The following is a 13,812-nucleotide window of genomic DNA, read 5'->3' as shown; positions in this document are numbered from 1 at the left end:
ATCACAAGCTGCAGATGCACAGTTTAAAAACAAAAACCAACCCAAAACTTCCATCAGACTGTAAATAAAGCAAGTCAAATCAAGCAATCGTTCTATTCAACTAAAAGAAAAGAGTTTTTTTGTTTTGGTTGTTCCCTTTTTTTTCTTTCTTTTTTTTTTTTTTTTTTTTTTTTTTTTTTAAGATGTGAAAGAAGAGGATTCATTTCTTAGTGCTTCTGTCGCCTAATTTATTTTACTGTGGGATTTAAAAGATTGCTTTAAAGGAACAAAATCCACTAACCTGAAATGTATTACAGAACTGCTTTTTCCTTTCCCCATTTTACGGGCGTGAGCATCCTTAAGAAAATAGTATATAGAAACCAAAGGCACAACTACTGTTAATAGTCTGTAGGTACAGCAGACTATTTTGCCCCAATAGTTTGAAAGTATCCATGAAGTTGGGGAAAAAAAAGTTAAATCTCACAGAAAATGCTCAGGATATAAAATAATCTGAAGTGATGAACAGAATCATAAACACGTATTTAATAAAGATAACAAACACTAAACTTAGGAAACAGGCAGACACAAACACACTACAAATGAGATGTAAAACTATACATGAGAAGTACTTTAAATGGTTTAAAATAATTTTAAGGAAAAAAATGACCCAGAGAGAACAATGAACAAGACCAGGGAAAAAAAAACCCAGACAGATAGAAAGATGATAAAGACTTTTAAGAGTTTATTGAAAGAAAAAAGCAGATATAATGGGATGGTGACAGAATTCTATTACAGTGGTAGCAATCAGTAACTGAAACAAAGCTAGATCATCCCTTCCCTCATTTGGTACAAGAATTTTTACGACCATTTAAAAGCAGTCATGAAAAACTACTAATATCTGCTAAACAGTATGGACTTGTGTGCTATGGCTATAGTTTCATTTGAATAGGTAGATACAGCACATCACTTTCTTCAGGACACAGGAAGAGTTATTTTTGCTTTTGCATATGTGTCATGCTAAATGCTCCTTATAGGTGAAATATATTTGTTCTAAAAAGATGAAAAAGGGAATTTCTGCAATTAAAACACACAGACAATGTAATGTAACACTAGAGTTTTGTTAAAGGAAAATAGAGAGAGAGAAATTAAAGTTAAATTGTGTAACTAGCATATCTGTGAAGTACTATAGGAAAACAGCTTCATTTTGTTTAAAATCTGAAGGAATTTACTCAACTTTAACTTCCAGCAACAACCTGAAAGGACTGAAGAAAGCCAGGTAGACTGTGCTCTGTCATCTTTGTTAGGCAGACTACAAAAACACACTTAACTCTGAAACAAAGCTCTAGCTCTGACTACCATCTACCTATCTCTTGCCACCTTCTAAGACAATATATTGAGAAAATTGACTAAAAAAATCTCACCTCATTTCATACATGAGACCAAAGCCATAGAGACTCATGTGTGGCCACTCCAACAGCCAATTAAAGTCCAGAGGTCATTTTCAATCACAAAAATAGTCCTGTTAGACCAAGTGGACTATATGAAGTAGGTAAAGGTCTTTCCAGACACCGATTTGCAGAACTGAGATTTGATGAACTAATACTCTAGTTGCTTAGATTTCGGATATTCAACCACTACCTTTGTCTAAGTATGAAACAGCCACACTGGGATTTGGGTTAGATGTAAGGCTGCACTGCTGATGCTTGTGTGGCCTGTAACACTTATTTAATTCCAACATTCACTGGAATTCAACACTGTGGCTGGAATTCTTTCCTAACACTTTTAAGGCTTGAGGAAAAACATAGTAGTTAGAAGATTTCAAACCAACAGCGTGGATTACTGTCTCTAAAGTAAAAAGAATACGTATTGCAAAGATTTCCTGCTTTCTGATGATGGATAAGAGACCACAAAGAGTCACTAAGAACAACAGATAAAGGCCGAGGCCCTTTGTTATCACCTTCTAGTGGTTTCACAATCTGAAGCTTTTCTGGCAGGTAGGAGCGACTGCTGATCGACATTCCTGAATATCCCGTGAACTCTGAAAATCTTGAGTGAGTTCCCAGTGACATGATGCTCTCTGTGGGGGTAACAGAACCACTATGGAGTTCACCCTTTTCTGCCAGTTCCCGCAACTTCCTTTCCTGCTCTTCTTCAAAGAACTTCCGCTCCGAGAGGTAATTCTCCCGCCTGAGGGACAGTCTACGAAGAGCAGTCTCTAGGTCACTGGAGCCTGGAGTCCCTGGAGTTCCAGGCTTCTTCATCCTGTCTTCATTTCTAAAACATAATAGGACACACACACACACACACCCCAAAAAAAAAAAAAAAAATGGGAGGGAGAGGAAAAAAAATAAAAAGAAAAAAGAGATGCTTAAAAATTCCACATCCACATGACAATTTTGAGACATTCACCAATACTTTTAAATTACTATGTCTGGGAACAACTTGCAACTTTCCTGGAGACTTCAAAGGCAAACACCAATAGTTTGTTTCTCTTTCATACTAAAACCGTTTTGAATCCTAGTTCCTGCCTGGAAAGTCCTGGCTGGAAAAGCTGTGCTTTATTTAAGAGCTTCCTCCTACAAGGAGATGAGAGACGCTTACTTCCTGTGGGTCTCTTACAGATACACAAACTCAAGTAACCAGGCCACATCTTACAGGGCCAACACTGCAAAAATACCATAGAGTCACAAGAGTATATTATGCTGATAAATATTCATTGTTTTGAGATATTAAGTCATTTTTACTGTAAAATATACATAGCATAGTGTGGAGCTGTACTAGGGGAAGAGACAAGTAGCTAGAAGAGCAAAGTTCTGATTGGTTTCATTCACAAGTTTTCGTATTAGGTAACCTACACACACTTTATTTTTTTATTTTTAAAATAACTCAAAAGAGTTAGGTATAGGTGCAAGTCCGATCAGAACTCCCTGGCATTAATGTAAAATGGTGAAAATACAATCAGTTTTAAGTGTTGACCCACAGTTGCAAAGACAAAGGGTGGTTTTACATCATCTGGTGCTGCTCCATCTCAGAACAGTTGCGTGTTGCAGACACTGATACACGGTACTTTCAAAAAGCTTTCCTTTTTAAATAAAATTGAGCACTCGAGAACTATAAGCACAAAATAAAGTAACTTCTGAAGACGCACGTCATTGTGCTAACTGCATCATGTAAGACAAAAAGAGGAAAACAGAAACACTTTGCCTTCATGTCAGAAACAAAGCAAAAGCAAAGCCCAGTGCTGCAGTACTGACCCATTATCAGAGGATTCTGTCTCTAGGATGATACTATTGGTCTTGTTGTCTATCATAATGTTAGAGATGTCTCCCCCATAGAAACTGGAACGTGGAGTGCTGATACAGCTAGAAATGACGGAGTTCATAGCAGAGGACTGGTTAGAGCCTGGGATATTCATTGGTGATGGAGTCATGGATCTCTGCTTGACAACTTGATTAACATTTCTCACCGTCTCAAAGACACGCTTCTGATGACTGGTAAGACACACACACAGTTAATAATCACACAGTGTCTTCTTACCTCAAGAAGGAACAGAGAAACAGGTAACAGCTTGTTAACGACCCTTCCTATACACAGCTCCACCAATCATCTTGTCTTTATAATAGTTTCTGTAAAGTACTATGCATAGGGTCCCATACTTGCTACAGTCTGGCCATTACATTCAATCCATCAACATAATACTGCCATCATCCTAGAATATTTTAGACAGAACATTTGAGAATTATGTGCATGGATCCTCTCACGTATTAATAAAAATTAACTGAAAGAGCATTCAGTACCATCAGCTAATAATGCCTTAAAGCCATTGTGTGGAAATGAATTTTTAAAAACCAAAATTGATCTCCATTCAGTTCTTAACTATGAAATGGTTAATCCATTTTAATACAGAATTTTAATTTACTCTACTGAGTGTCTCTATGTAAACAAGTCTTGTATCTTTTCTTGTTGAAACCAATTTCCAACCCCCTTAAATAGCATTAAAAAAAAAAAGAAGAAAAATCAGAAATATAATGGACTAAGTCTAGAGAGAGGTGGTCAAGGCTGGAAACCTAATTTTTGACCTACTTCTACAGTTAATTCTTTATGACCATTGTCCTGCTATTGTAATGAACATTGTTTCTCTACTTCAAGATTAAGATCAGATGACACCTCAGTAGAAACTTCTTGACAAAATAAACCTGCCCTACATCATGGCTACAGAAGTGCCATTGCTGCTTTGTTATACAGTTCAACAATGGCTGAACACAGGAACAGTGCAACCCTTCCAGCTGAAAGGTAACACTGCCAGGGTATAACAATGACAGCATGCCTTATGCCATTTAGTGTCATTAAAATTTCTGTCCTCCTGTCTACAAGTGCTCAACAGTTGCGATCTTTGTGTGTAGGCTCCAAGTCTATAGTTGTATATCTTTAGGAGGCTGAATCTAAGAGCACCTATCAATAAACAGTCCCACAAAGGTTACAGTTACTACTGCTGAGCAAATAAATAAAACCAACATAAGCCATGAAACAAAAAAAAAACACGTATTCTTCTTTGGTACCTGCATAGTAATATAAAAGACATTCTAAAGAAGTCAAACTATCCTTAAGTTACATTACTCTGGAAGGACAAAAGGACCCTATGGGGTTTGAGCAAGCTCACACCTTTCTGATCTTACATTTTTCTAATCAACATTTCACTCTGTCCAAAGCTCATTTACAGTTCTCGGCTCATGCTCAGAGAAGATTTAGTATGCGTCAAGCTTTTTGTAAATATTCTTGGAAGGTTTCTGGGAAGTGGCTACTGTACCTTCTCTGTCCTTTCTTCGTAAACTGTCTTTCCCCAACAGACTCTCTAAATAGGATTAACTTGTCTCAAATTAATCAGTTCACGCTTTGTACAAATAGGTGAAATAAACCTACTGGAGTAACACATGCAATTGGTGTCAGTAAGGCCATTTCCGCCAAGCTGCATCTGTCTATAGCTTTTGGACTGTCACAAGTACTTAACTTGTTTCAAAGCACTCTTGTTTAATTCAAGAGAACTTTAGCACAGGTGTAATAGGCATCACACTGTAAGCACCCAACCACTCTGAATCCCTTTCTGCACTGATGTTCTCCCTGTAAAAACTGGATTAGATCAATAATTGCCTCATAACTTCTGTTATAACACCTGAACAGAAAACCTGAGGAATAGAATTCATTCCCTATTCCTTAACTGAAGAAACCTAGCATGGTAACACATAAGAAATGTGGGGACGAATGAGGTCCCGACTGAGAGCTTATGGGTTAGGATTAAAGGGAGAGCAGGGACAGGGGACGTAGTAGTAGGGGTCTGCTACAGACCACCTGACTAGGAGGATTGGGTGGATGAGGCCTTCTACAGACAGATAGGAGCTGCCTCACGTTCACAAGCCCTGGTCCTCATGGGGGGACTTCAACCATCCTGATATCTATTGGAAGGACAACACAGCAGGGCATAGGCAATCCAGGAGGTTCCTGGAATGCATGGATGATAACTTCCTTCTCTAAGTGGTAGAGGAACCAACGAGGAGAGGTATGGCATCCAGTCATTATTAGCCAGCTGGATTGAGTTGAATATAATGACTATTTAACTAATCAACTCAAGGTACCGACCCTGCCTACAAGAGGCAGGCCATTTCCTCCTGGCTGCGGGAAGATGCGACAGCGTCCTTGGTGCTGCAGCCCAGGCTGGTGAGCAACAACTGGTGACCCCGACGTGATACATCGGTGAGGCCCTGGGAAGCCCCGACTCCCTCGCCGGAGCCAAGAGCCCAAGCCGAGCCGGAGCCAGACCCAGAGCTGGGAGCCCAAGCGAGAGTCCTTCGGAGAAGAAGGTAAAGCCGCAAGCCTCGACGTGGTATTCACGGGAGGGAAGCGTGCTGGAGTTGGATGAATGGACCGGGTCTCTGCTCACCTTAAAGCCTTTGTGAAAACAAAAAATAGTAAAACAAAAAGGGGGAATTATGGCATCCAGTCATTATTAGCCAGCTGGATTGAGTTGAATATAATGACTAATTAACTAATCAACTCAAGGTACCGACCCTGCCTACAAGAGGCAGGCCATTTCCTCCTGGCTGCGGAAGATGCAACAGCATCCTTGGTGCCGCAGCCCAGGCTGGTGAGCAACAGAGAGGTGGTTTGCTGGACCTTGTTCTCACCAACAATGAAGGGCTGGTGGGGAACGTGACGCTCAAGGACAGCCTTGGCTGCAGCGATCATGAAATGGTAGAATTCAAGATACTTAGAGAAGCAAGGAGGGTGCATAGCAGGCTCACTACCCTGGATTTCAGGAGAGCAGACTTTGGCCTCTTCAGGGATCTCCTCGCTAGAGTACAATGGGACAAGGCCCTGCAGGGAAGAGGGGCAGAAGAAAGCTGGTTAATATTCAAGGATCACCTCCTCGAAGCTCAGGAGCGGTACATCCCAACAAAGAGAAAGTCTAGTAGGAACACCAGGAGGCCTGCATGGATGAACAAGGAGCTCCTGGACCAATTCGGACACAAAAAGAAGGCCTATAGGGGGTGGAAGCAAGGACAGGTAGCCTGGGAAGAATACAGAGAAATTGTCTGAGCAACCAGAGATCAGGTTAGGAAAGCCAAAGCCCTGATAGAGTTAAATCTGGCCAGGGACATCAAGGGCAACAAGAAAAACATCTATAGATATGTCAGTGATAAAAAGAGATCTAGGGAAGATGTAGGCCCTCTCCGGAAGGAAACAGGGGACCTGGCTACCTGGGATATGGAGAAGGCTGAGGTTCTCAATGATTTCTTTGCCTCAGTCTTCACTGGCAAGAGCTCCAGCGGCACAGTCCAAGCCACAGAAGGCAAAGGCAGGGACTGTGAGAATGAAGAACTGCCCACTGTAGGAGAAGATCAGGTCCGAGACCATCTTAAGAACCTGAAGGTGGACAAGTCCATGGGACCAGACGAGGTGCATCCGTGGGTCCTGAGGGAACTGGCAGATGAAGTTGCTAAGCCACCATCCATCATATTTCAGAAGTCGTGGCAATCTGGTGAAGTTCCCAATGACTGGAAAAGGGGAAACATAGCCCCCATCTTTAAAAAGGGGAAAAAAGAAGACCCGGGGAACTACAGGCCAGTCAGTCTCACCTCTGTGCCCAGCAAGATCATGAAGCAGATCCTCCTGGCGACTATGCTAAGGCACATAGAAAATAAGGAGGTGATTGGTGACAGCCAACATGGCTTCACTAAGGGCAAATCCTGCCTGACTAATTTGGTGACCTTCTATGATGAGGTTACAGCATTGATGGATAGGGGAAGAGCAACTGACATCATCTACCTGGACTTATCCAAAGCATTTGATACTGTCCCACACAACATCCTTGTCTCTAAACTGGAAAGACATGGTTTTGATGGATGGACCACTCGATGGATAAGGAATTGGCTGGACAGTTGCACTCAAAGAGTTGTGGTCAACAGTTCAATGTCCAAGTGGAGGCCTGTAACGAGTGGTGTTCCTCAGGGGTCAGTACTGGGACCAGTGCTATTTAACATCTTTGTTGGAGACATGGACAGTGGGATCGAGTGCATCCTCAGCAAGTTTGCAGATGACACCAAGTTGTGTGGTGTTGTGGACATGCTGGAGGGAAGGGATGCCATCCAGAGGGACCTTGACAGGCTGGAGAGGTGGGCCTGTGAGAACCTCATGAAGTTCAACAAGGCCAAGTACAAGGTCCTGTACGTGGGTCAGGGCAATCCCAAGCACAAGTACAGGCTGGGTGGAGAATGGATCGAGAGCAGCCCTGAGGAAAAGGACTTGGGAGTGCTGGTGGATGAGAAGCTCAACATGAGCTGGCAATGTGCACTGGCAGCCCAGAAAGCCAACTGTATCCTGGGCTGTATCAAAATAAGTGTGGCCAGCAGGTCGAGGGAACTGATTCTGTTCCTCTACTCAGCTCTCATGAGACCCCACCTGGAATACTGTGTTCAGCTCTGGAGTCCCCAACATAAGAAGGACATGGAGCTACTGGAACGAGTGCAGAGGAGGGCCACGAAGATGATTCGAGGGCTGGAGCACCTCTGCTATGAAGACAGGCTGAGAGAGTTGGGGCTGTTCAGCCTGGAGAAGAGAAGGCTCCGGGGTGATCTTATAGCAGCTTTCCAGTACTTAAAGGGGGCCTACAGGAAAGCTGGAGAGGGACTTTTTACAAGGGCGTGTAGTGATAGGACAAGGGGCAATGGATTTAAACTGAAAGAGGGGAGATTTCGATTAGATATAAGGAAGAAATTTTTTACATTGAGGGTGGTGAGGCAGTGGAACAGGTTGCCCAGAGAAGCTGTGGATGCCCCATCCCTGCAAGTGTTCAAGGCCAGGTTAGATGAGGCTTTGGGCAACCTGGTGTAGTGGAGGATTTCTCTGCCCATGGCAGGGGGGTTGGAACTAGATGATCTTTAAGGTCCCTTCCAATCCTAACCATTCTATGAAACCATTCTATGAAAACAAACCTTTTCTTATTCTCAGCATTCAAGAAGGAGGACAAGAAGTTCATAAGACAATGCAAAACCTAAATATAGGCATTTCCTTTTGCTAGCTTTAGCAGAAAATATAACCACCCCAATAACCAGACAATTCATTTTCCTTTCTCTCTATCATTCACACTCTGCCAGAAATATTTCTAAATCCCTAGCTCAACTATTTCCTGTCTTTTCCTTTCTCATCAACTAGTAAATAACTTCAGATATAATCAATCAATTAGGAACCGATTCTTTTCAATCGTACGCCAGGTCAGGAGAGTCGGGTTCATCTAAATGCAGTTCTTTCCTCATTGACCCTTCTATTTCTGCTGCCAAAGAATCCTGTTAAAAATAAGCACAAAAGAAAAAGAAATATCATAGTATTAATACATTGTCATTGTAGAAAAAAAATAATTATTTATATAAAATAATTAATAACTAATAAGGAGTCATTCCAGAAAAAAAAAAAAAAAGGTTTAAAAATGAAATTGTCCGGAAAGCTGACAGATTAATGAATGTACCTAAACCACTGAAAAATAATGGCTTAGCTTCATACTGCTGCAGTACTTACCATCTGAAGACCTATAATATCTGTCAAAGATCCTAAAAAAACATCACAGGCAACAACAGAATTCAGGTGCTCCAATTTCCCAGAATAAACTCTCCACTCAGTAACACCCACCTTTCATCATGCATGAAGTATTGCTTAATTTGTATTCATTTAAAATAAACAGAAAACACTCCTCCCTTTCACAATGTTACCCACCAACAAAAAAGACATGGTTCTTGGCATAAAGTATTCTATACTTCTCCTACAGCATTAAAGGTGACAGACTATGAATTTTTCACTGCTGGTCAGTAAGTTTTACTGCCTAAATGTAGTTAAGTGCAGGTCTAAGTGTCAAACATTTAGAAATCTAAATGACCTTTGGTACCATGATTCAACATTTGAAAATAATTTTTATACAAAACACATAAACCTATCTCAGCACAAGCATACTTTTTGCAGCTTTCAACTGTATTTGTGCAAGTACAACTAGCATTATTAAATGTCTGCACTTTAAAACGGCCTGTGTTTAGTCTCAGAAGGGAACATAAAAAGGCAAGCTAAGACTTTGTTGACAATCTACTTCTTGTGAGCACAAATATAATCTCTGTTCTTCCTCTGCAGTTAAGACAAGACATGGCTAAAGTCAAGGATGGTCAGATCCTGCTGCTGCTGCTGCTTGATTACATTAATGCAACTCAAAAGAAACTTCACTGATATCATTGCCCTCAGAAGTAATGTAATTATTCTAGAGATACACAAGCAAGCAGAGCCAGGCTCTTTTTTTCTCATTTGTTTGAGGGTATTCCATATTCCCCATGCTTTATATGTACAGTGTCATAATCAAATGAAACTAGGTAAACAAAGTTGATAACACCAGTGACACTACCATAATTGATGTTGCCATGATACATATTAGCAACAAATATTCTTTTAATGAACCACTGAGTTTTCAGTGACCCTAAACCAAGAATACGTGTGTAACTTATTCAAGTACTGAAGAACTAGAATATATATCATAACTGACTAGAAGGATGCCATGTCTGGAAATAACTAGTTATATTTTCGGAAGTTACAGCTCCAAGGATACTGAAGAAAAACAGGAAGCTCCTACTGAAAATCAGCCACCACAGTACAGGAGATACGTAACAAAGATGTATAGAACTGTGTAATGACTTACTAATTCTATCCATGAGTCACAGCATAAGCACAGCCACCTGCAGGTTGTACATAATACTCCAGTAAAACAAGTAACTGCACAGCATCTCTGTTTCAGAACCAGGTGTACAGAACTGATCACTCAGATATCCTTTAACAGTATATAAATACACATTTCACCCATGCTCATGTCCAGCTGAGCATCCCTCCCTGAAGCTGTAGGTCAGATGCAAACACTCGCATTTTCTTTGGTTGGTTGTTTTCTGGTGTGTGCAGTTTTTTCCTGAAATCTGCTTACCATAGGGAAGAGACCGAGAGAGTGGTACCGACGTGATATGGCATTTGGCATAGTCTTGTTCCTAAGGTTTTTCAGCTCTTCTTGAGCCTCATGAAGCATTTCCATGCACTCTGCATACTTGTCTTCCAGCTCCCGCAACTGTAACATACAGAAAAGAGTCCAAGACCTTACAAACTGCATTATCTGGTAAAGGATAATAGTGTAGGGAAGAATATCCCACTTCAAATGAAAAGAACTCCGAAGAGTGGATACAATTGAGAAATAATAAACAACATGAATTAGTAACAGGAAGGGCTGGGGGTGGGGAGGAACTGCTTGCTCCATTTCCTATCGCACATATCTACATGAAGCCACTGTCAAGAAGAAGATACAGAGTTAAAAGCATCTTTCATCTGATCAGGTATAGTGCCCAATTACTGCCATGATGACCACAATGGCAAACAGCATGGGTAAAGGACAAGACATTTCACAGTGTTCCAAAGGACTCAGGAATTTTAAAACCAAGACTTACTTACATACATATATATACATATAACCTCCAACAGCCTAAGACAATGCCTTATTTTTAGCTTGACTTTCTGAGGAAACACATCTTATACAATCATTCTGTCTGCAGATGTCTGTGTACTCTCATAGTTTTTGAGTTCACCAGTAATTTCAACCAAGTTTGGCAAAGGAGTTGAAATCTGAAATACCACATTCTTGCAAGTTTCATAAAAATAAACTACTTAGCTTAGAAACAGAGATCCTGTTTGTATCTTTCCCAAGAAAGGGATGGAGAAGCTTGAGCTCAAACTTTGTGGAGCACCAAAGACACAAAAGGCTTATCAGTAGGAAAAGTTTCTATGGGCATTCCCACCTTCAACACCAAGCATTCCAAATGCAAGACACATTGTTAAGAGGATAAAGTTTTATTCATTCTATTTCATCCATTTTGTTCATGCGAATGTAGCACTCAGAAGACAACCAGCAATCCTGGCCTGTCTTCTGTTCATTTGCTGAACAAATACAATACGAATGAGCTCTTCCATGTTATCTCACTATTCAAAACAGGCTGAACTACCAGCCTAGAGAAGTCAACCTCTAAAGGGGTTCCCTATACAGGCCATAAGCCTCAGTTTTTCAAAATGTGTGCCAGTTGAAGGAGAAGAAAACAGGAAAAAAAATATTTTGAACTCTACCAGGAACATAAATGTTCCTTCGTTGCATGTACATTGGAAAAATTACTTAATACTTCTGCTCCAGCTTAGACTAAAACTCCCATGGTAAAGTGAACAGCCATTGTCTTACTACTAAATTATTGTGATATTCAGTAATGTACTTACCTCTGCTGTGAGCTGTCTCTGTGCATCTTTAGCTGCTCCCAAATGCTGGATAAGTTCTTCATTTTCAACTGCACACTAAAAAATGCCAAAAAAAGTTAGAAACACTGTGATGTTTTGTTCTGTGATGATGTTTGTATCCTACACTACAGGTCAGTAGGAAAATTCTAACTTTTCTCAAGACCCTCTCTGCAGCAGTATTAGTCCACACATGTTAGTTTAAAAGCATTTAAACAACACTTTAAAATGTTAACACAAGACCACCCAGCATCAGCCTTTGCCCTGCTAAATGAACCTCCAAGATCCTAAAACTAATGAGTATGTGCCCACTGAAATACTTGTACTGACATTCTTGTCTCACCAAAGTAACGAAGTTTAGTGCAGAATTTCACATCTAATATTTTAAATAAATTTAATAAATGTATTGAATATATCGTTTGCGCATCCTTTAATAAATTGATGCTTTCTAGTCAAGTATGCTGGATATTAAACATCAAATAACATCACCCAGATAAGGAGGGTGGAAAATTTCTTTAAGGCTCTGGTGTACAGAGGATTGTAACTTGTCTTCTAGCTACAACAGTAGCAAATCACAACAGTAGTCTTGCAACTGGATTCCTTACAGCTTTTGCCTTTTTCTGCAGATCGACTATTTGAGAGAGAAGATGGGTGATTTCTTCCTGCTGCCGGGCTGCATCTTCAGTTTTCTTTGCTAACTCTTCGGAGATATTGGCAATCTGGATGTTTGCATCCCCTTCAAGATAAGTGATTACAATTAACATTACAAACCCAAAAGCAGAAAAGTAAGCAGAAAGATGTTCTTTCGGAACATCACCTGATTCAGCAGAATCCCTCCCCAATACACAGTGAGGTATTTTTCAAAAACAGCAGTAGGACACAAAACCAGAAAGACACAAAGTGCTTATGTGGCGAAGGAGACTGTACTTCTCCTTAACAATAACATTTTCTATGCAAAACTATTTTGCAGCTGAGAAAGATTTAGCTTACAGTCAGAATCATCTGCTGTGAAATTTCAGTCAGAAATTTTCTCCTCACAACCACATATATAGGGAAAATAAGTACCACAGAAAAACATGACTGACTGATCTCAGCTGTCTGGTTTTTAACTGAACAATCTCGAATAAGAAGGGACAAGAAATAAGGACATACTTAGCTCTTTTACACAGTCATTGACAAGCTGTTGTTCTTTCTCTTCGTAAGTAATTGTTTCAGTCTTCAGCTGACAGGCCTATTCAAGAAATCCACATCAAATATGCTATATTAGCACATTTGTTCCTTGCCAGTCTGTTCCTGCATTTCCATCTGCTTCAGAAAGACAAGCTTCTCTAATCACTCCTCCAGGAAGACAGTGAGAAACTACAGGTTTTTTGCCTGCCCTCCCTTGTGTTCTGGAAAAAGGGGCCAGGTTAATATTCAGAGACATTACTGCATGGAGAAACTTGCATCATTATCATCACATCCCCACTAGATGTCACTCACATATTTTGCACTTAAAATAAAAAGAAGTGCTGAACACACAAGAGACATTTGCAGAGCTTGATCTGGTCACCTGAACAAAGCTAGGTATCATCACAAACTAATTAAGTGCTTGGTTTAAATAATTGAATTAAGCATTCAAGCATCGAAAAAACAGTCAGATAGTATTAGAAAAGATCTGGTACTGTAACCATATATCCCACTTAAAACCTTAGTGCTACCTCCTTCCCTGCTTTGTCCTTCCTGCTCCAATTCTGGGACTGCCAAGAGGAGTGTGGCTACACCAGTCTGGCACCACCTCGGTGGGTCTGTAGTCTATTCCCAATGCTGGGGGCATGCACAGACATCCACAGACTGCATCCGTAGAGAGATACGCAGCTCAAGGGTTTCAGGTTTGGCTCCATCCTGTGCCTCGCTGGCACAGACTACATCTCTCTGGAAGGGAAGTCAGTGGTATGCGGGGTCCTACTATCAGCTCCTGATGCAGCGGCCCCCTCAGTTCTAACCCCACCTTTG

General features: G+C 40.7%; 1 protein-coding gene across 1 annotated transcript in view; it reads right to left on the bottom strand.

Annotated features, from left to right (window-relative positions):
* Positions 1-1,787: 1,787 nt before the first annotated feature.
* Positions 1,788-13,812, bottom strand: part of TRAK1 (trafficking kinesin protein 1) — a 108,231-nt gene continuing 96,206 nt past the window's right edge. Inside the window, exons 9-15 of the mRNA XM_086615168.1 lie at positions 12,970-13,048; positions 12,423-12,553; positions 11,803-11,877; positions 10,478-10,615; positions 8,740-8,816; positions 3,234-3,470; positions 1,788-2,253 (exon numbers count right to left, since the gene is read on the bottom strand). Coding sequence (XP_086471294.1) covers positions 1,788-2,253; positions 3,234-3,470; positions 8,740-8,816; positions 10,478-10,615; positions 11,803-11,877; positions 12,423-12,553; positions 12,970-13,048 — 1,203 coding nt within the window. The remainder of the gene's footprint in view (positions 2,254-3,233; positions 3,471-8,739; positions 8,817-10,477; positions 10,616-11,802; positions 11,878-12,422; positions 12,554-12,969; positions 13,049-13,812) is intronic.

Source organism: Tauraco erythrolophus, chromosome 7, assembly GCF_009769465.1.
Source record: "Tauraco erythrolophus isolate bTauEry1 chromosome 7, bTauEry1.pri, whole genome shotgun sequence".
Taxonomy (NCBI): domain Eukaryota; kingdom Metazoa; phylum Chordata; class Aves; order Musophagiformes; family Musophagidae; genus Tauraco; species Tauraco erythrolophus.
Note: the sequence above shows the minus strand (reverse complement) of the source record. Positions and strands in the feature narration are given on the sequence as shown.